We start from the raw sequence: 22883 nt of genomic DNA on the forward strand, positions 1-22883 counted from the left end.
ACCCTGATGAAATGGGGAAGGTAGGGATGTAGACAACATGATGGAGAAAAACACCCTGATGAAATGGGGAAGGTAGGGGATGTAGACAACATGATGGAGAAAAACACCCTGATGAAATGGGGAAGGTAGGGAATGTAGACAACATGATGGAGAAAAACACCCTGATGAAATGGGGAAGGTAGGCAATGTAGACAACATGATGGAGAAAAACACCCTGATGAAATGGGGAAGGTAGGCAATGTAGACAACATGATGGAGAAAAACACCCTGATGAAATGGGGAAGGTAGGGGATGTAGACAACATGATGGAGAAAAACACCCTGATGAAATGGGGAAGGTAAGGAATGTAGACAACATGATGGAGAAAAACACCCTGATGAAATGGGGAAGGTAGGGGATGTAGACAACATGATGGAGAAAAACACCCTGATGAAATGGGGAAGGTAGGCAATGTAGACAACATGATGGAGAAAAACACCCTGATGAAATGGGGAAGGTAGGGGATGTAGACAACATGATGGAGAAAAACACCCTGATGAAATGGGGAAGGTAGGGGATGTAGACAACATGATGGAGAAAAACACCCTGATGAAATGGGGAAGGTAGGGAATGTAGACAACATGATGGAGAAAAACACCCTGATGAAATGGGGAAGGTAGGGGATGTAGACAACATGATGGAGAAAAACACCCTGATGAAATGGGGAAGGTAGGGATGTAGACAACATGATGGAGAAAAACACCCTGATGAAATGGGGAAGGTAGGGAATGTAGACAACATGATGGAGAAAAACACCCTGATGAAATGGGGAAGGTAGGCAATGTAGACAACATGATGGAGAAAAACACCCTGATGAAATGGGGAAGGTAGGGGATGTAGACAACATGATGGAGAAAAACACCCTGATGAAATGGGGAAGGTAGGGAATGTAGACAACATGATGGAGAAAAACACCCTGATGAAATGGGGAAGGTAGGGATGTAGACAACATGATGGAGAAAAACACCCTGATGAAATGGGGAAGGTAGGCAATGCAGACAACATGATGGAGAAAAACACCCTGATGAAATGGGGAAGGTAGGCAATGTAGACAACATGATGGAGAAAAACACCCTGATGAAATGGGGAAGGTAGGCAATGTAGACAACATGATGGAGAAAAACACCCTGATGAAATGGGGAAGGTAGGGGATGCAGACAACATGATGGAGAAAAACACCCTGATGAAATGGGGAAGGTAGGGGATGTAGACAACATGATGGAGAAAAACACCCTGATGAAATGGGGAAGGTAGGGAATGTAGACAACATGATGGAGAAAAACACCCTGATGAAATGGGGAAGGTAGGGGATGTAGACAACATGATGGAGAAAAACACCCTGATGAAATGGGGAAGGTAGGGGATGCAGACAACATGATGGAGAAAAACACCCTGATGAAATGGGGAAGGTAGGGGATGTAGACAACATGATGGAGAAAAACACCCTGATGAAATGGGGAAGGTAGGCAATGTAGACAACATGATGGAGAAAAACACCCTGATGAAATGGGGAAGGTAGGGGATGTAGACAACATGATGGAGAAAAACACCCTGATGAAATGGGTAAGGTAGGGGATGTAGACAACATGATGGAGAAAAACACCCTGATGAAATGGGTAAGGTAGGCAATGTAGACAACATGATGGAGAAAAACACCCTGATGAAATGGGGAAGGTAGGGGATGTAGACAACATGATGGAGAAAAACACCCTGATGAAATGGGGAAGGTAGGGAATGTAGACAACATGATGGAGAAAAACACCCTGATGAAATGGGGAAGGTAGGGGATGCAGACAACATGATGGAGAAAAACACCCTGATGAAATGGGTAAGGTAGGGGATGTAGACAACATGATGGAGAAAAACACCCTGATGAAATGGGGAAGGTAGGCAATGTAGACAACATGATGGAGAAAAACACCCTGATGAAATGGGGAAGGTAGGCAATGTAGACAACATGATGGAGAAAAACACCCTGATGAAATGGGGAAGGTAGGGGATGTAGACAACATGATGGAGAAAAACACCCTGATGAAATGGGGAAGGTAAGGAATGTAGACAACATGATGGAGAAAAACACCCTGATGAAATGGGGAAGGTAGGGGATGTAGACAACATGATGGAGAAAAACACCCTGATGAAATGGGGAAGGTAGGGGATGTAGACAACGTGATGGAGAAAAACACCCTGATGAAATGGGGAAAGTAGGGGATGTAGACAACATGATGGAGAAAAACACCCTGATGAAATGGGGAAGGTAGGGGATGTAGACAACATGATGGAGAAAAACACCCTGATGAAATGGGGAAGGTAGGGCATGTAGACAACATGATGGAGAAAAACACCCTGATGAAATGGGGAAGGTAGGGGATGTAGACAACATGATGGAGAAAAACACCCTGATGAAATGGGGAAGGTAGGGCATGTAGACAACATGATGGAGAAAAACACCCTGATGAAATGGGGAATGTAGGCAATGTAGACAACATGATGGAGAAAAACACCCTGATGAAATGGGGAAAGTAGGGGATGTAGACAACATGATGGAGAAAAACACCCTGATGAAATGGGGAAGGTAGGCAATGTAGACAACATGATGGAGAAAAACACCCTGATGAAATGGGGAAGGTAGGGAATGATGGGGAAAGTAGGGGATGTAGACAACATGATGGAGAAAAACACCCTGATGAAATGGGGAGGTAGGGGATGTAGACAACATGATGGAGAAAAACACCCTGATGAAATGGGGAAGGTAGGGAATGTAGACAACATGATGGAGAAAAACACCCTGATGAAATGGGGAAGGTAGGCAATGTAGACAACATGATGGAGAAAAACACCCTGATGAAATGGGGAAAGTAGGGAATGTAGACAACATGATGGAGAAAAACACCCTGATGAAATGGGGAAGGTAGGGAATGTAGACAACATGATGGAGAAAAACACCCTGATGAAATGGGGAAGGTAGGCAATGTAGACAACATGATGGAGAAAAACACCCTGATGAAATGGGGAAGGTAGGGGATGTAGACAACATGATGGAGAAAAACACCCTGATGAAATGGGGAAGGTAGGCAATGTAGACAACATGATGGAGCAAAACACCAACACCAACAAAACAAATGACACAGTGAATGTTCATTAACAATGTTTATTTACGGAACTTGAAAGCAGTCACATATTATGAACAACTTTTGATTCCACCCTAACAACACAGAGTTATATTTCCCTGAGGATGGAATGCTCTGATGACATGAAAAAAAAAAAAAAATCAATATGAAATATGACCGCCACCTGTCATTTTGGTTTGTTTCATCCTCATCCTGTCTTGTGTCACTGATACTGTCAGTTTGTGTGTGTGTGTGTGTGTTGTGATGTGCATGCACACGTGTGAGTGTGTGTGTTTATGTGGGTGTGGGTGTGTTGTTAAATTGTTGTGGTGAGTGAGTGTGTGTGTGTGTGTGTGTTTGTGTGTGTTGTGGTGCATATTTATTGTTGATTTGTTGTTGTTGTTGTTGTATGTGTGTGTGTGTGTGTGTGCACGCGCTTGTGTCTGCGTGTGTGCACGCGTGTGTGTTTGTGTGTGTGTGTAGATGTTCACGTGAAGATTTGAAAATTTAGATGTCTCGACTCACCATATTATTACTAAAGGCAGTGTGAAAGAAAATCAATCTGTCACCAAAAGACACACACACACACACACACACACACACACACACACACTAACAATAACACTTACACACTAACACACACACTAACACACACACACACACACACAGAGAAACACAAACACACGCTGTCTCATATACACTCTCACTCTCTCACTATCTCTCTCTCACTCTTTCTCTGTCTCTGTCTCAGTCTCTCTCGCTCTCTCGCTCTCTCTCTCACACACACCAACACACACACACACACACACACACAAAACAAAAAAAAAAAACAACCCACACACACATACGCAAAAAATCCAGAAGAAGAGGAGGAGAATGTTGTTATAATGTGATTGATTCACCAGAGCAAGTTTTGAAGGCCAAAGTAAGGGTGTGAGAAAAGAGCCAGACAGTGAGCTACATGCAAAAACCAAGCAGCCAGCCAAAGCCGCAGTCCTGGTTATTCACTGACCTGTAAATGCTGAGATGATAGACACTCACACACACACAAACATTGGTCCCGACATGGATCACTGATCATGTATACAGCAACCCATTTTTTAGGGAAAGAACAGTTTTTGGTGTGCTCTTATGTGTATGTCACTTTGCCTTTGAAAGGACTGCTTTTTTAAAGAGAGAAGAAAAATAGGAGGAGTGGTGTATGCTGTCAGTGCATGAGAGAGAGAGAGAGAGAGATAGCGAGAGAGAGAGAGAGCGAGAGAGATATGTACTTATTTAGAGTCAAGCATTCTTCTTCTTCTTCTTCTTCTGCGTTCACTTGTATGCACACGAGTGGGCTTTTACGTGTATGACCGTTTTTACCCCTGCCATGTAGGCAGCCATACTCCGTTTTCGGGGGTGTGCATGCTGGGTATGTTCTTGTTTCCATAACCCACCGAACGCTGACATGGATTACAGGATCTTCTGCTTGCATATACACACGAAGGGGGTTCAGGCACTAGCAGGTCTGCACATATGTTGACCTGGGAGATCGTAAAAATCTCCACCCTTTACCCACCAGGCGCCGTCACCATGATTCAAACCCGGGACCCTCAGATTGACAGTCCAACGCTTTAACCACTCGGCTATTGCGCCCGTCGAGTCAAGCATTCCAAGCAACCAAACATCTGTATTCCCACAATCCCCTTCTCCCCCCTCTCCCCAGCACCCACCACTAAAAAAACCAAACAGAAACAGCCCCCAAATCATTATTGACTCACTTTTGTAAACAGTGAGTCGGTGGTATAATAACCCAGTGTTCGGTTGTCTTTGTGTGTGTGTGTCTGTGTGTCCGTGGTAAACTTTAACATTATCATTTTCTCTGCAAATACTTTGTCTTCCAATACCAAATTTGGCTTAAACACAATAGGAAAAAAATCTTCACAGTCATATCAATAATAGGTTGTTTGTCTCCCGAATTTAGCTGTATTTCTGAATCATTAACAGTTTATTTTGTTGATGTTTATTCTGGATTCCGAAAATACTCTTACCTATTTGCAGCTGCCTTTGTGAGAAAACGCCATGATCTCGATTTTTCTTGTCCATAATTAAAAACAAAGAAATACAAATTCTGGACAGAACACATACAGTGACACTAACTAAATCATTGATGTGTTTACTGCATATGAATATTCTAAAGTTTACTCTCAATTGACTAGAAAGAACAGAAATGAAAATTTGAATTGACCGTTTCACTGTTAAGGTCAGCCTCATCTACATGGCACTGGTTTGTGCAGATCTTGACAAAACATGTTGCAAAGCCTGACGCAGTGTCAACGTCTCCTTTACCACTGAATTAAAAGCGTTGGGTTACGCTGCTGGTCAGGCATCTGCTTGGCAGATGTGGTGTAGCGTATATGGATCTGTCCAAACGCAGTGACGCCTCCTTGAGCTACTGAAACTGAAACTGAAACTAAAAGAATTTCTTGAATTATCATTGACGTGTTTACTGCATATGATTGTTTTAAAGTGGATACTGAATTAACTAGAATAAGCAGAAAAAAAAGAAATTGAATCGACGGTGTCATAGTTTCTCAGTGAGTGGAAAGACAAGCTTGTGGATCTCTGCACATCTATAAAACGGACATATGTTGCAGTGTTTTTGAGGCAATGGGAACGTCTCCTTTACCTTGAACTTGAAAGAAAATTTTGAATGCTCAAGATATACCAAAATGGCGTTATCACTTTGATTACTGCTGTCAATTTATTTGGCTAAACGAACATGCTCAAATGATATTTTTAAAACATCAGCGTTAACCTCCATGGTTTGAATCTGCTTTGATGCCTTTTTTCCCCCTTTTTTTTTAACATGAAGCTGTGTATGATATAGTAACGAATAGAGAACACATTTCAAGAAGCTATTTTTTAATCTTTATAAATTTTTATTTATTATTTTTTCTTTAAGTGTGTATCACATGTGAGTCTTGAAGGCCTTGCCTTTCTTGTTACTTTTGTTTTAGTAAAAACAGATTCTGGGCCATGTCTGTGAAGAAATTTTCTTTTTGCTTTTATTCAGGTTACACAGATTCTGGGGCATGTCTGTGAAGATCTTTTTTGTTTGTTTTTGGTTTTTTTCAGGTTACACTTACCCTGGGGCATGTCAGTGAAGAAGATCTTGTTTTTTTGTTTTTAATTTATGTTAAGGTTACACAGATTCTTGGGCATGACTGAGAAGAAATTTTGTTGTTGTTTTTTTTGTTTGTTTATTCAGGTTACACAGATTTGGGGGCATGTCTGTGAGGAAGATCGATTCTTTTGTTCTGTTTACACATGTTCTTGGAATTGTCTGTAAAAAAGATCTTGTTTTTATTTTTGATTATACAGATTCTGGGGCCATGACTGTGAAGATCTTGTTCATTGTTTGGGTTACACAGATTCTGGGACATCCCTGTGATGAAGATCTTGTTTTTTGTTCTGGTTACACAGATTCTGGGGCATGACTGTGAAGAAGATTTTGTTGTTGTTTTTGTTTGTTCTGGTTACACAGATTCTGGAGCCATGACTGTGAAGAAGATCTTGTTTTCATTTTTAATTACACAGATTCCGGGGGAAGAGGATCTTGTTAATTGTGTAGGTTACAGATTCTTGGGCATGTCTGCGAGGCAGATCGTGTTGGGTTTTGTTTGAATTTTGGTCACACTGATTTTGGGACCCCCAAATCATGTATGCTTTTGTTTTGGTTATACAGATTCTGGGACATGTCTGTGAAAAAGATCTGCTGCATTGGGGCGGGGTACGTGGGGGGCCCCACCTGCTCAGTCATCGCCTACAAGTGTCCGGAGCTGCAGGTGACGGTGGTGGATGTCAACCATCAGAGGATCGCTGAGTGGAACTCAGATGAGCTGCCCATCTTTGAGGTGTGGTGTTGTTACTTTCTGGTGGCAGCATTTTGTTTTTCTTTTCTTTAAAAAAAAAAGAAAAAAGATATATTCTTATACAAATATATTTTTGATTATCCTTTCATTTATATATATGAAGTGGATTTTTTTTTTTTTTAAACAAAGGAGACAATTTTCCTCCCTCAACTCTGTGAAGAGTAATTTTTCGGGGGGTTCATTGGGGTGTGTGTGTGTGGGGGGGGGGGGGGGGGGGGGGGGGGCAGGGAGAGTGCGTCGCTACACTGATAGTGCCACCCATATTTTTGTATTGTTTCCTGCCTGCAATTAATTTGTTTTCCAACCGTAGTGGATTTTTCTACAGAATTTTGCCAGGGACAACCCTTTTATTGCTGTGGGTTCTTTTACATGCGCTAAATGCATGCTGCACACAGGACCTTGGTTTATCGTCTCATCCGAATGCCTGGCCTGGAATGAACGCACACAAACACACCTACACACACCTGCACACCTATACACCTACACACACACACACACACATACACACCTACGCACAACTACACACATACACACACACACACCTACACACACAAACACACACACACACACACACACACACCTGCGCACACAAACAAACACACACCTACGCACAACTGCTGTCTCTGCCCCTCCTTCTCTCTTTTTCTGTTCTCCTTGAGGTGATCAGGAGTGCAACAGCTGTCTGCACAATGCCCTCCATTCTCCCTTTTGTATCGTTATGAGTGTACAGTCCCACGCTATATTCCGTTCCCCTACCCACATCCACTGTACACACTTTTCTTCTCTAGCCCGCCTCTCTCTCACGCACGTGCTCCTTGTGTTGCAGTGTAAAGTGACCGGTTGTTGTTCCTCTACTCTTCATTTTGACTTGAGTGTTATTAGTTTGACCTCAGTGTTGTCATGGTGACGTCGTGTTGTGTTACAGCCCAGCCTGGACCAGGTGGTGAAGTCATGCAGGGGCCGTAACCTCTTCTTCTCCACCGACATCGACACTGCCATTCAGGAGGCGGAGCTCATCTTCATCTCCGTCAACACGCCCACCAAGACCTACGGCCTGGGCAAGGTGATGATGCTGATCGCAGCCACGACCGCTGTGACGATGAGCATGATAGTCATACAGGTTTCAGGTCCCATAGTGGTAAGGGTTTCAGGTCCCATAGTGATACAGGTTTCAGGTCCCATGGTGATACATCTTCCAGGTCTTATAGTGATATATGTTTCAGGTCCCCATAGTAACATAGGTTTCAGGTCCCATTGTGATACATGTTCCAGGTCTTATAGTGATATAGGTTTCAGGTCCCATTGTGATACATGTTCCAGGTCTTATAGTGATATAGGTTTCAGGTCCCATTGTGATACATGTTCCAGGTCTTATAGTGATATAGGTTTCAGGTCCCATTGTGATACATGTTCCAGGTCTTATAGTGATATAGGTTTCAGGTCCCATGGTGATACATGTTCCAGGTCTTATAGTGATATAGGTTTCAGGTCCCATGGTGATACATGTTCCAGGTCTTATAGTGATATAGGTTTCAGGTCCCATTGTGATACATGTTCCAGGTCTTATAGTGATATAGGTTTCAGGTCCCATGGTGATACATGTTCCAGGTCTTATAGTGATATAGGTTTCAGGTCCTATGGTGATACATGTTCCAGGTCTTATAGTGATAAAGGTTTCAGGTCCCATGGTGATACATGTTCCAAGTCCCCATAGTAACATAGGTTTCAGGTCCCATAGTGATAGAGGTTCCAGGTCCTGTAACTGTTAAGGCCATAGGGGCGTGTCCACTGTATCTAGGGCTTGGCATAGGAAGGCAAGGCTCAGTCCTCGTATATGCCGGGTTTTTTTAACATCACCCCCACTGGAAGTGAGTCACCCATTGACACCAGGGTGGAGTGAAGACGATGAGACACAGCACCACACTGAAACAGGGTGGAGTGACGACGATGAGACACAGCACCGTACTGAAACAGGGTGGAGTGAAGACGATGAGACACAGCACCGAACTGAAACAGGGTGGAGTGAAGACGATGAGACACAGCACCGTACTGAAACAGGGTGGAGTGAAGACGATGAGACACAGCACCACACTGAAACAGGGTGGAGTGATGACGATGAGACACAGCACTGTACTGAAACAGGGTGGAGTGACGACGATGAGACACAGCACCGTACTGAAACAGGGTGGAGTGAAGACGATGAGACACAGCACCGTACTGAAACAGGGTGGAGTGAAGATGATGAGACACAGCACCACACTGAAACAGTGGAGTGACGACGATGAGACACAGCACCACACTGAAACAGGGTGGAGTGAAGGCGATGAGAGACAGCACCGTACTGAAACAGGGTGGAGTGAAGATGATGAGACACAGCACCACACTGAAACAGGGTGAAGTGACGACGATGAGACACAGCACCGTACTGAAACATGGTGGAGTGAAGACGATGAGACACAGCAGCGTACTGAAACAGGGGGGAGTGAAGACGATGAGACACAGCACCGTACTGAAACATGGTGGAGTGACGACGATGAGACACAGCAGCGTACTGAAACATGGTGGAGTGACGATGATGAGACACAGCACCACACTGAAACAGGGTGGAGTGACGACGATGAGACACAGCAGCGTACTGAAACAGGGTGGAGTGAAGACGATGAGACACAGCACCGTACTGAAACAGGGTGGAGTGACGACGATGAGACACAGCAGCGTACTGAAACAGGGTGGAGTGAAGACGATGAGACACAGCAGCGTACTGAAACAGGGTGGAGTGACGACGATGAGACACAGCAGCGTACTGAAACAGGGTGGAGTGACGACGATGAGACACAGCAGCATACTGAAACAGGGTGGAGTGAAGACGATGAGACACAGCAGCGTACTGAAACAGGGTGGAGTGACGACGATGAGACACAGCAGCGTACTGAAACAGGGTGGAGTGACGACGATGAGACACAGCAGCGTACTGAAACAGGGTGGAGTGACGACGATGAGACACAGCAGCGTACTGAAACAGGGTGGAGTGACGACGATGAGACACAGCAGCGTACTGAAACAGGGTGGAGTGACGACGATGAGACACAGCAGCGTACTGAAACAGGGTGGAGTGACGATGATGAGACACAGCAGCGTACTGAAACAGGGGGGAGTGAAGACGATGAGACACAGCAGCGTACTGAAACAGGGTGGAGTGACGACGATGAGACACAGCACCGTACTGAAACAGGGTGGAGTGACGACGATGAGACACAGCACCGTACTGAAACAGGGTGGAGTGACGACGATGAGACACAGCACTGTACTGAAACAGGGTGGAGTGAAGACGATGAGACACAGCACCGTACTGAAACAGGGTGGAGTGACGACGATGAGACACAGCACTGTACTGAAACAGGGTGGAGTGAAGACGATGAGACACAGGAAACAGGGTGGAGTGACGACGATGAGACACAGCAGCGTACTGAAACAGGGGGGAGTGAAGACAATGAGACACAGCACCGTACTGAAACAGGGTGGAGTGAAGACGATGAGACACAGCACCACACTGAAACAGGGTGGAGTGAAGACGATGAGACACAGCACCACACTGAAACAGGGTGGAGTGACGATGATGAGACACAGCACCACACTGAAACAGGGTGGAGTGAAGACGATGAGACACAGCACCGTACTGAAACAGGGTGGAGTGACGACGATGAGACACAGCACCGTACTGAAACAGGGTGGAGTGATGACGATGAGACACAGCACCGTACTGAAACAGGGTGGAGTGATGACGATGAGACACAGCAGCGTACTGAAACAGGGGGGAGTGAAGACGATGAGACACAGCACCACACTGAAACAGGGTGGAGTGAAGACGATGAGACACAGCACCACACTGAAACAGGGTGGAGTGAAGACGATGAGACACAGCACCGTACTGAAACAGGGTGGAGTGACGACAATGAGACACAGCACCGTACTGAAACAGGGTGGAGTGAAGCGTCTCGACCGTTCTGCCAACCTAGACCCCCACGGACACTGTGTTGGTAGATAAGCGTCTCAACTGTTCTGCCAACCCAGACCCCCAGGGACACTGTGTTGGTAGATAAGCGTCTCAACCATTCTGCCAACCCAGACCCCCAGGGACACTGTGTTGGTAGATAAGCGTCTCAACCATTCTGCCAACCCAGACCCCCAGGGACACTGTGTTGGTAGATAAGCGTCTCAACCATTCTGCCAACCCAGACCCCCAGGGACACTGTGTTGGTAGATAAGCGTCTCAACCATTCTGCCAACCCAGACCCCCAGGGACACTGTGTTGGTAGATAAGCGTCTCAACTGTTCTGCCAACCCAGACCCCCAGGGACACTGTGTTGGTAGATAAGCGTCTCAACCATTCTGCCAACCCAGACCCCCAGGGACACTGTGTTGGTAGATAAGCGTCTCAACTGTTCTGCCACCTTCCTCCTTGGGAAAGAAATATGTAAGCATCTCTTGACAAAGTGTCAGTTTGGGAGAGAGGGTGAGAAGAGGAATTGAACTCACCCCCATGAACACTGTATTGGATATAAGACCAGTGTCTCAACCATTCTGCCTTCTTTATTCTCGGGAAAGAAATATGCAAACGTTTCTTGACGAAGTTTTTTTTTTTTTTTTTTTTTTTTTTTTTAAATACATATCTTTCTTTTCCCAGGGCCGGGCAGCAGACCTGAAGTTTGTGGAATCCTGCGCACGGCGCATCGCGGATGTGGCAAAGAGTTCCAAGATTGTGGTTGAGAAAAGCACGGTGCCGGTGAAGGCTGCTGAAAGCATCACCAGCATCCTGAAGGCCAACGTCAAGCCGGGCATACAGTACCAGGTGAAATAGAAATCAAAATAAAAACTTTCTCCTTATTTTTTCTTTTTTTTTTTTTTTCAAATTGAAGGAAAAGGAATAAGTACATGATGGCTTGTTTTCTGTCTACCCTCATAAAATAACACCTGTGAATTAAGTACAGAATACCATACCAAAAAAAGTGAGTGTGTGTATGTGTGTGTGTTCATTGTCATTGTTTATTGTGTATTCCATTTTTCATTTTGTTTATTTCCATTGCAGTATAGAATCATTAGAAAGTGGTATATATACCTTTTGGCTTTTTTGTTGAGGGAAGAGGGATTCTAAACAATAAAGAAAATGAATAAACAGATAAATAAACAGGCAAAGGAATACACATACAAACATATGAGTCAACATCAAGGGCAGAGGGGGATGGGGTGGTGCTGTAGAGGGGGGCAACAATCCAATCAAATGATGCTGTTTATAGCCCAGTGGACCACAAAGGGCCATTACAAGGCTGATTTCATGTCACTTCTTAAAGGGGGGGAGGGGGGAGGGACATACAAAAAACAACAACAAAACAACCCATGACTTGCCAATAAATTTATTTGAGCTAATTCATTTATTTGTATCAGCTTTTTTTGTTGTTTTTGTTGTTTTTTTGTTTGCAGAGGGTACTGCAGTGTTTGAGCTTTTCAGTGTTTTGTGATTTGTGATTGTCACTATCATTAATTTGACCCATGTATTTAATTATTTATTATTCTGTTTTGTTGTTGTTGTTGTTGTTTGTTTCTTTTTCTTTTTTTTTTTTTTCTTTTTTTTTAAAAGAACTTTTCTTTCCCACAGGTACTCTCCAACCCAGAGTTTCTGGCCGAGGGCACGGCGGTGTCTGACCTCTTGAACCCTGACCGCGTGCTGATTGGTGGAGATTCGACTGCGAAGGGTCAGGAGGCAGTGAGTGCACTGGGCTGGGTGTACCAGCACTGGGTGCCCCGTGACAAGATCATCACCATGAACACCTGGTCCTCCGAGCTCTCCAAGCTGGTGGGCACATACTGAGTGTATTATATTGTGTTGTGTATTGTGTTGTGTCGTACTGTCCTGTACTGTACAGACCATCACCATGAACACCTGGTCCTCCGAGCTCTCCAAGCTAGTGGGCACATACTGAGTGTATTATATTGTGTTGTGTATAGTGTAGTGTTGTGTTGTGTCATACTGTCCTGTACAGACCATCACCATGAACACCTGGTCCTCTGAGCTCTCCAAGCTGGTGGGCACATACTGAGTGTATTATATTGTGTTGTGTATAGTGCAGTGTTGTGTTGTGTTGTGTCGTACTGTCCTGTACTGTACAGACCATCACCATGAACACCTGGTCCTCCGAGCTCTCCAAGCTGTTGAGCACATTCTGAGTGAATGGAAGAGATGAGCGATGTTGATTTCTGTAGGGGTGTGTGAACATTTCCACCCTTACGTTGTGTGTTGCTCGCAGCGCCATCCACATGCAAACACACACACATACGGAAACGAAAAACTACAAAAGACAAAAATCAAAGACCTGCAGGAGCAGACAACATACACACACACATGCACATGCACACAGATCTTCAGCGATAATACCTCAGAGCATACTACAGAAGTGGGCAGATCTTCAGCGATAATACTACAGAGCATACTTCAGAAGTGGGCAGATCTTCAGTGATAATACCTCAGAGCATACTACAGAAGTGGGCAGATCTTCAGTGATAATACTACAGAGCATACTTCAGAAGTGGGCAGATCTTCAGTGATAATACCTCAGAGCATACTACAGAAGTGGGCAGATCTTCAGTGATAATACCTCAGAGCATACTACAGAAGTGGGCAGATCTTCAGTGATAATACCTCAGAGCATACTACAGAAGTGGGCAGATCTTCAGTGATAATACTTCAGAGCATACTACAGAAGTGGGCAGATCTTCAGTGATAATACTACAGAGCATACTACAGAAGTGGGCAGATCTTCAGTGATAATACTTCAGAGCATACTACAGAAGTGGGCAGATCTTCAGTGATAATACTACAGAGCATACTACAGAAGTGGGCAGATCTTCAGTGATAATACTTCAGAGCATACTACAGAAGTGGGCAGATCTTCAGTGATAATACTTCAGAGCATACTACAGAAGTGGGCAGATCTTCAGTGATAATACTTCAGAGCATACTACAGAGCATACTACAGAAGTGGGCAGATCTTCAGTGATAATACTACAGAGCATACTACAGAAGTGGGCAGATCTTCAAAATACACATCCATTCTCTTTTTTTTTCTGTCCTTTGGTCTCTCTCTCTCTCTCTTTCTCTTTCATACACACACACACACAGATGCACAGACACACACACATACAACCACACACACAGACACACACATACAGATACACAGACACACACAGACTCACAGACACACACACACTCACAGACACACAAACACACACACACAGACACACACACACACACACACACATTCACACACACACACACACACACACACACATCCACAACCAGTTTACTGACTCCATTCCACAACTAATCCTTCTGCCCCTCCCCCTCCCACCCCCCTCCTCCCCTGTGCAGGCAGCCAATGCCTTTCTGGCCCAGCGGATCTCCAGCATCAATGCCATGTCGGCGGTGTGCGAGGCCACGGGGGCCGATGTGTCAGAGGTCGCTCACGCCATCGGCACCGACACCAGGGTGGGCTCTAAGTTCCTGCAGGCCAGCGTTGGTAAGGGGAACCAGATGTCTCTGTCTCACTGTGTCTGTGTCTGTCTGTCTCTGTTCCTGTACCTCTGTCTTTCTGTCTGTCTGTCTGTCTCTCTCTCTCTATTTCTCTCTCTCTCTATCTCTCTCAGGCGCAATAGCTGAGTGGTTAAAGCATTGGACTTTCATTTCAATCTGAGTGTACCAGGTTCGGCGCCTGGTGTGTAAAGGATGGAGATTTTTCTGATCTCCCAGGTCAGCATATGTGCAGACCTGCTAGTGCCTGAACCCCCTACGTGTGTATACGCACACAGATCAAATATGCACGTCAGAATTTGGCGGGTTACAGAACGAGAACATACGCAGCATGCACACCCTTGAAAACAGAGTATGGCTGCCTACATAAACAAAAGGGTAAAAATGCTACATATCTGTATGTGTGCAAGACTGAAACCTGATTGAATGACACAGGAAATGAATGATGTGCACCCAGTAGCTGTCAGTCGGCTCTACCTGGGGAGGCAGCATGTTGTTGTTCTTCTTCTTCTGCGTTTGTGGGCTGCAACTCCCACGTTCACTCGTATACACACTAATGGGCTTTTACACATATGACCGTTTTTACCCCACCATGTAGGCAGCCATACTCCGCTTTCGGGGGTGTGCATGCTGGGTATGTACTTGTTTCCATAACCCACCGAACGCTGACATGGATTACAGGATCTTTAACGTGCGTATTTGATCTTTTGCTTGCATATACACACAAAGGGGGTTCAGGCACTAACAGGTTTGCACATATGTTAACCTGGGAGATCGGAAAAATCTCCACCCTTCACCCACCAGGCGCCGTCACCGAGATTCGAACCCAGGACCCTCAGACTGAAAGTCCAACGCTTTAACCGTTCGGCTATTGTGCCCGAGAGCCTGTTGTGCAGATGACTCTGTGTTTGTAAAGCACTTAGAGCTTGGTCTCTGACCAAGGACAGGTGCTGTATAAGTGTCCGTACCATCACCACCATCATCCTCTCTCTCTCTCTCTCTTTTTGATTCATGGGCCAAAGAGGCGCAGGGTGAAAGCGACATCATTTTTGTACGTCAGTCTCCCTGTGAGGAAGGCATGACAGCTGAAGATTTGGGACATTTCTTACTTCATTACTGTGTGTGTTGTTGTGTGGATATATGTGAGGTGAGGCAGAGGGGGGGGGGGGGGGGGGGGGGGGGGTACAGAGTCCCTCCTTCATAGGAAAGTGTCCTGTACTCAGCATCAAAAGTTTGAAAGGATTTACTTGTAGATTTCAGTGCCTTCTCGCCGCCTTACTCCGTAAAACCGACAGTGACACTCTCTTTTTTGTGTGTTTTCTAATTTGTTGATAGAACAGTCATTATCAGCACTGACAGGTGAGGCAGTATGTGAGTGATAAGTGGAGTGTCATCATTCTTTTGGTTTTAGAATCATCCAAAAAAAAAAAAAATGACAGCTGAAACCACCCAGGGTGGGAAAGGTTAGGGAAGTTGTCATGCTGAAACTGTTAAAATGTCATGCATGGTGAGGGAAGGACTTCCTTTTCATACACATTTCTGAAAGGGTTAAAATGGTGTGCATGGGCAGGGAAGATTTCCTTTTCATACACATTTCTGAAAGGGTTAAAATGGTGTGCATGGTGAGGGAAGGACTTCCTTTTCATACACATTTCTGAAAGGGTTAAAATGGTGTGCATGGTGAGGGAAGGACTTCCTTTTCATACACATTTCTGAAAGGGTTAAAATGTCATGCATGGTGAGGGAAGGACTTCCTTTTCATACACATTTCTGAAAGGGTTAAAATGTTATGCATGGGCAGGGGAAGGATTTCCTTTTTATACAGATTTCTGAAAGGGTTAAAATGTTATATGTTATCCCCTCCACCCCATGCTCCCCCCCCCCCCCCAAACCTCCCACACAAGTAATGCTGAGGGCTGTTTTCTCTGTGTGTGTGTCAGGGTTTGGTGGCAGCTGTTTCCAGAAGGACGTTCTGAACCTGGTCTACCTGTGTGAGTGCCTCAACCTGCCCGAGGTGGCTGCCTACTGGCAGCAGGTAACCATGACCAGGGTTTTTTTTGTTTTTTTAGATTTATTAATTCTTTTTTATGATTGTCACTCAGAAGATCAATCCTGTAATATCGATAGGGAAAAGATGTCAATTTATCTATTGGTGTAAAGTTTTTTTGTTTTTTCAAACATGTTTTTTGTTTCCATTTTCATAACGCATACACAGTTGACATAAATATATGTATAAGAAAGCGAAAATAGAAAAAAATGGATGAAAACATGATGACAGCAAACTAAAGGTGAAAATTAAACATAATGACATGTATCTATAGTATTCTAAGCAAAACAACTGTGAATAAGTGTATGTATCATTTTTTTAAGCCATCAAATATAAGGAAAGATATCCATACCACCCAAAATGTATCACTTGTAAATATCTTAATGTGTCCATATAGAATAGGAAAAAAAGTCATAATTCAGACATATTCTAGAAATAAATCATTAAAAATAAAAAATCATCATAAAAAAAAAAATTCTCACTATCATCACAAAAACCCCCCACAAAAACAAAGCACAAACACACACACACATAACACACACACACACACACACACACACACACACACACACACACACACACACACACACACACACAAAGCAACAAAAAAACAACAATATGGTTTGTTACGTCTGTCTGCCAATAGTGTCCTTGAGGGTCTGAGTTCAAATCCTGGTTTTGCCCCAACTCCCACGTTTGACTGGAAAATCAAATTGAGCATTTCTTCATTCAGATGAGATGACAAACTTGAAAAAGCAACCCTTGACAACATGTTTTGCCCTCTGGCAGGATTCTGTAGAAGAAATCCTTTCTGATGGGTACAGAAACATAGTCTACGTGCAATACATTGTCATTTCACAATTCACAAAGTATACCTTCTTTGGAAGGACTGGTACACAATTAACGCAAGATTTCAAATTAAGTTTTCAGGTGTGTTTTTTTTTTTAACATCATAAGCAACACAAGCCTGAAAAATGCTGGTCCTTTGTAATATCTTACAGGAATACATTGTTGCTGTACGTCTGTTAGCACAGGCAGCGGGTCAGTCAGTCAGAGAGAACTGACATCTTGGTGAAGTGGTTAGCATCGCACACTGACGCTTGGGAGGATGTAGATTCAAACCCCATCACAAGTGGATAGCCTGGGGTCTTTTTTTTTTTTCCAGCCCGTGGCCAGCGCCTGAGTGAACAATGGGCTGAGATTAGAAGACTGGCCCCACACAGTTGAGGGTCCTCCGCTTTGCAGATGCGTCTTTGTGAGTGTTGCTGGCGTGTGGTGACGGATGCTGCAGGTGTCTGTATCTCTCAGGCCTGGTTGATGTTGTGACTTGTGATGAGATGATGAAGAGGAAGGTGGCAGAATGGGTAATAATAATAATAATAATAATAATGGTATTTATATAGCGCTGACTCTTGTGCAGAAACAAAAATCAAAGCACTTTCACACCAGTCATTCACACGCATGCATAACTCTAAAACTGCAGAAACTAAAGACAAGGAAGGGCAGGCAAGGGAGGCTATTTTGGGAAGAGGTGGGTTTTAAGGCCAGACTTGAAAGAGCTGAGAGTGGAGACTTGACGAAGCGAAAGAGGAAGTTCATTCCAGTTGCAAGGTCCAGAGACAGAGAAAGAACGGCGGCCAACAGTCGAGTGTTTGAATCTGGGTATGCATAAACAGAGTGGATCCGAAGCCGATCGTAGTGAGCGAGATGGAGTGTAGAGGTGAAGGCAGCCACAGAGATAGGAAGGAGCAGTTTTGTGAATACATTTATAACGTAAAGTGCTGATCTTGTACTTTATTCGGTGTGAGACAGGGAGCCAGTGGAGATGTTGCAGCCAGTGAAGACACTCATCTGCCCAGTACAGAGTCTGTGAGGGTGTGGGTTTGAATTCCACTCTTGCCCTTTCCCCCAAGTTTGACTGGAAAATCAAATGAGTGTCTAGTCATTCGAACGAGATGATGAACTAAGGTCGCATGTGCAGCATGCACTGCCACACTGAAAAAGAACCCATGGCAACAAAAGGGTTGTCCTGTGGCAAAATCCACTCTGATAGGTACACAAATATATATGCATGCACTCTAGACCTAACAAAGCACGTTGGGTTGTGCTGCTGTCCGATTTGTTGGAATGCAGTGACGCCTCCTTGAGAAACTGTCAGTGAAAGTGTGACAAAAGTAAAGCCTGGTGAAGAAGTCAGGTCCCAAAGCTGAGTGGCCCCTCACAGCAGCACGGTCATCACCGCAGGCCTGACCAGCACATTGGGTAATGCAGGCCGGGGGAGAGGAGAGCATGAGCATGTGTTTGTCATGAAAGGGCAAATTATCAGTGCGGGGGCCTTCCTGAGGACACACGCCAGAGGAGACCCTGCGCTGAGTGACTGACTTGTGTTGTGTGCTGTGCAGGTGGTGGTGGGTTATGCAGGCAGGGTTATAGGATAAACAAGTGTTTGTCCCCGACAGGGCAAATTATCAATGTGGGGGCCTTCCTGAGGACACTCGCCAGAGGAGACCCTGCACTGAATGACTGACTTGTGGTGTGCAGGTGGTGGACATCAACGACTACCAGCGCCGTCGCTTCAGCAAGCAGATCATCCAGCGCCTGTTCAACACTGTCACTAACAAGACCATCGCCATCCTGGGCTTTGCCTTCAAGAAGAACACCGGCGACACCAGGTGAGGCTTGGGGATAATCGTAATCTAGTGGAGTATTGACCTCGAGGTAACGCGTCAGCCCAGGAAGCGAGAGAATCTGAGCGCACTGGTTCGAATCCCGGTACAGTCGCCAGTATTTTCTCCCCCTCCACTAAACCTTTGAGTGGTAGTCTGGACATTAATCATTCGGAGGAGACGATAAATCAAGGTTCAATGTGCTCTTAGCGCACGTAAAAGAACCCATGGCAACAAAAGGGTTGTCCCTGGCAAAATTATGTACAACTCCCCTGGAGCAGCACTACATCACACCACTGCAGAAAAAAACAGGGTTGTTCACTTACACCTTGAAAATCAATGGAGAATTGTTCATTTAGTCAGTCAATCAAAGCTTCATTCTCATGCTTCCAGAATCCATGAACGGTTCAGTGTAGAATGCCAACTGTACTGAGCAAGATTTAACGAAATTAGAATAGTGTGTTGGTACAAGAATATTAGAACCTGGTCCACAGGGTATGAGTTAACTTGTACCTGGAGTGGAGTGAGTTAAGTGAAGGTGGTGTAGCATATATGGACCAGTCCACACAGTTTTGACACCTCCCTGAAAATTGAACTGTTGCAGGGAGTCGTCGGCCATCTACATCTGTCAGCATCTGCTGGAGGAAGGGGCACACGTCAACATCTATGACCCCAAGGTCAAGAGGGAGCAGATCATAAGGTGAGAGGTCACTGTAAGGTCAGAGGGTGGGTTCATTTTGGGTGACAGGTCGTTACCTTGGTTACTGGAGAACTTGGAAGGGATGTGTTGGAGGTTGAGGTCATGTTCAGGTATCAGGTCAGTTTCAGGTGAAAGGTCATGTTCAGGTGAGGGATCATGTGAGAAAAAATTCAGATGGGAGAAAATGAATGTGTCTGTCTGTCTGTCTGTCTGTGCATGTGTTTGCCTGTGTGTTTGAGTACTTCTGCTTGAATTGTTTACCAGCACTTGGTCTCTTCCCACTGCTGTGTTGGTTTGTTACATGAACAAACACTTGCAACAATACATTTACATGTCTTTGTTTTTTCAGTGTGTGTGTATTTCTTAAAGTGTCATCATGAGTTTGTCTATACACAAGGACGTGTTTTTGGTGTATGTATGTGCAAGGTGTAGATGTTTATCAATGTGCATACTCTTTTCCACTGCTTTGTTGGTCATCATATGAGCATACGCTTAAAACGATACACTCACATTTTGTTGTGTTTTTTTTTAAATGAATGCTTATTTCTAAAAGTGTCATCATGAGTTTTTCCATACACAAGGACATGTTTTTGGTGTATATATGTGCAATGTGTAGATGTTTATCAATGTGCATACACACAGGTATATATGTAAGTACACACTGAGCACACACACATGTGCAAGTGGGAGTACGTGCATGTGTGAGGTGTAGCCACCTGTGACTGATCGGCCGTTCTGTCTGTGTTGCTAGGGACCTGACCCGACCTGAAATCACCGACTCTCCGGACAGAGGTATGCTATCAGCCGGCCGACTGAGCAGCTGTGGGTTGGGGGAGATGATAATAATGATGATAATGTGAATGATTTTTATATGACGGACATTAATGATAAGGTGAATGATTGTATACAGTGAATGTTCCTGCACGATGTCACTCCATGTTGTGTTGGGCATACGTTTACGACAAACAGGTTTTTCTTGTTGGAATATGGGAGTTTGGTCAGACTTTGTGTGGCTCTGATGTGTGTTGCCTTATGTCAGCAAATGAGTGAACAATTTCTCTTCTAGAGATAATAAAGAAATATTGTATCTTTATGTTGTTCTGTGAAGCGAATGCAACTTTTGTCAGTAAATGTACCCATGATTCTCTTTTAGAGATGCTAGAAGTATTCTTGTATCATGGTGATTTTCTGTGGCACTAATGCATGTGTCTTTGTCTGCCCCAACTGTCAGTGAACATTTCACACGCAGATTGGACTATTCAGCCATCTGCGCATTCACAGATAGACTCATGAGCATCCCCCCCAGCCCCCCAACCACCACCCTCCCCCCATCCCCCAGCTGGATGACAACGATGGTCATCATCGATCTCGATGGACACACACCAATGCATATGTGTCGCCTTTTGTCAGCAAACATATCAATGATTCCTCTTTTAGAGATAATAAAGAAATCTGGTGCCATTATGTTGTTCTATGAAGCTTACGTGCATGTCACATTCTGTCAGCAAACGTACCAATGATTCCTCTTTTAGAGATAATAAAGAAATCTGGTGCCTATTAGTTGTTCTATGAAGCTTACGTGCATGTCACATTCTGTCAGCAAACGTACCAATGATTCCTCTTTTAGAGATAATAAAGAAATCTGGTGCCATTATGTTGTTCTATGAAGCTTACATACATGTCACATTCTGTCAGCAAACGTACCAATGATTCCTCTTTTAGAGATAATAAAGAAATCTGGTGCCATTATGTTGTTCTATGAAGCTTACGTACATGTCACATTCTGTCAGCAAACATATCAATGATTCCTCTTTTAGAGATAATAAAGAAATCTGGTGCCATTATGTTGTTCTATGAAGCTTACGTACATGTCACATTCTGTCAGCAAACATATCAATGATTCCTCTTTTAGAGATGATTCTTCAGCTTCTCCTTTGTTCATGGACTGCAACTCCCACGTTCACTGGAATTTACACGAGTGGGGTTTTATGTGGATGACTGTTTTACCCCGCCATGTAGGCAGCCACACTCCATTTTGGGGGGTTTGGAGATGATAAAATTATTCTTGTATCATTGTGTTGCTGTGTGGGGCTAATGTATATGTCACTTTTTTGTCAGTAAATGTGTCAACAATTTCTCTTTTAGAGGTGATAAAGAAATCTTGTATCATTGTGTTGCTGTGTGGGGCTAATGTATATGTCACCTTTTTTGTCAGTAAATGTGTCAACAATTTCTCTTTTAGAGGTGATAAAGAAATCTTGTATCATTGTGTTATCCTGTGGGGCTTGTGCATAGATTGCTTTTTTGTCAGTAAAGGCATCATCGATTTCTGTTTCTGAGATGATAAAGTATTGTTGTGTTGTGTGTTTTATGTTGTGTTGTGTGTTGTGTGTTTTATGTTGTGTTGTGTGTCTTTCAGTGAAGGAACTGCTGACCATCTGTCCTGACGCCTACACTGCCGCCGCCAACAGTCACGCTCTGGTCATCTGCACCGAGTGGGACGAGTTTGCCGTAAGTCTGCCCTGATGGGAGGAAGGTGGCAGAATGGTTAAGATGCCTATCTGCCAGTGCAGTGTCAGTGAGGGTCTGAGTTCCAGTCCTCCTCTCTCCCTTTCTTCCAAGTGGGACTGCAAAATCAAACTGAGTATCTGGTTAGTCGGAGGAGACGATAAACTGAGGTTACATGTGCAGTATGCACTTGGCGCACTGAAAAAGAACCCATGGCAGTATAAATGTTGTCCTCTGGCAAAATTCTGTCGAAGAAATCCACTTTGTTAGGTAGACAAATGCATGCACTCAAGACCTGACTGGCAAATCTGGTTACG

General features: G+C 44.4%; 1 protein-coding gene across 4 annotated transcripts in view; it reads left to right on the forward strand.

The window, feature by feature from the left end:
• The window catches only part of LOC143283647 (UDP-glucose 6-dehydrogenase-like), an 89795-nt gene that overhangs the window by 58326 nt on the left and 8586 nt on the right, over nt 1-22883 (forward strand). For all 4 annotated transcript variants that reach the window (XM_076589849.1, XM_076589850.1, XM_076589848.1 and 1 more), the window contains exons 2-11: nt 6877-7045; nt 7989-8126; nt 11748-11912; nt 12717-12914; nt 14487-14634; nt 16586-16680; nt 19234-19364; nt 19963-20058; nt 20810-20850; nt 22478-22569. In XM_076589849.1, the coding sequence (XP_076445964.1) occupies nt 6887-7045; nt 7989-8126; nt 11748-11912; nt 12717-12914; nt 14487-14634; nt 16586-16680; nt 19234-19364; nt 19963-20058; nt 20810-20850; nt 22478-22569 (1263 nt within the window). In that variant the 5' untranslated portion in view covers nt 6877-6886. The remainder of the gene's footprint in view (nt 1-6876; nt 7046-7988; nt 8127-11747; nt 11913-12716; nt 12915-14486; nt 14635-16585; nt 16681-19233; nt 19365-19962; nt 20059-20809; nt 20851-22477; nt 22570-22883) is intronic.

Source organism: Babylonia areolata, chromosome 7 (assembly GCF_041734735.1).
Source record: "Babylonia areolata isolate BAREFJ2019XMU chromosome 7, ASM4173473v1, whole genome shotgun sequence".
NCBI classification, from domain to species: domain Eukaryota; kingdom Metazoa; phylum Mollusca; class Gastropoda; order Neogastropoda; family Buccinidae; genus Babylonia; species Babylonia areolata.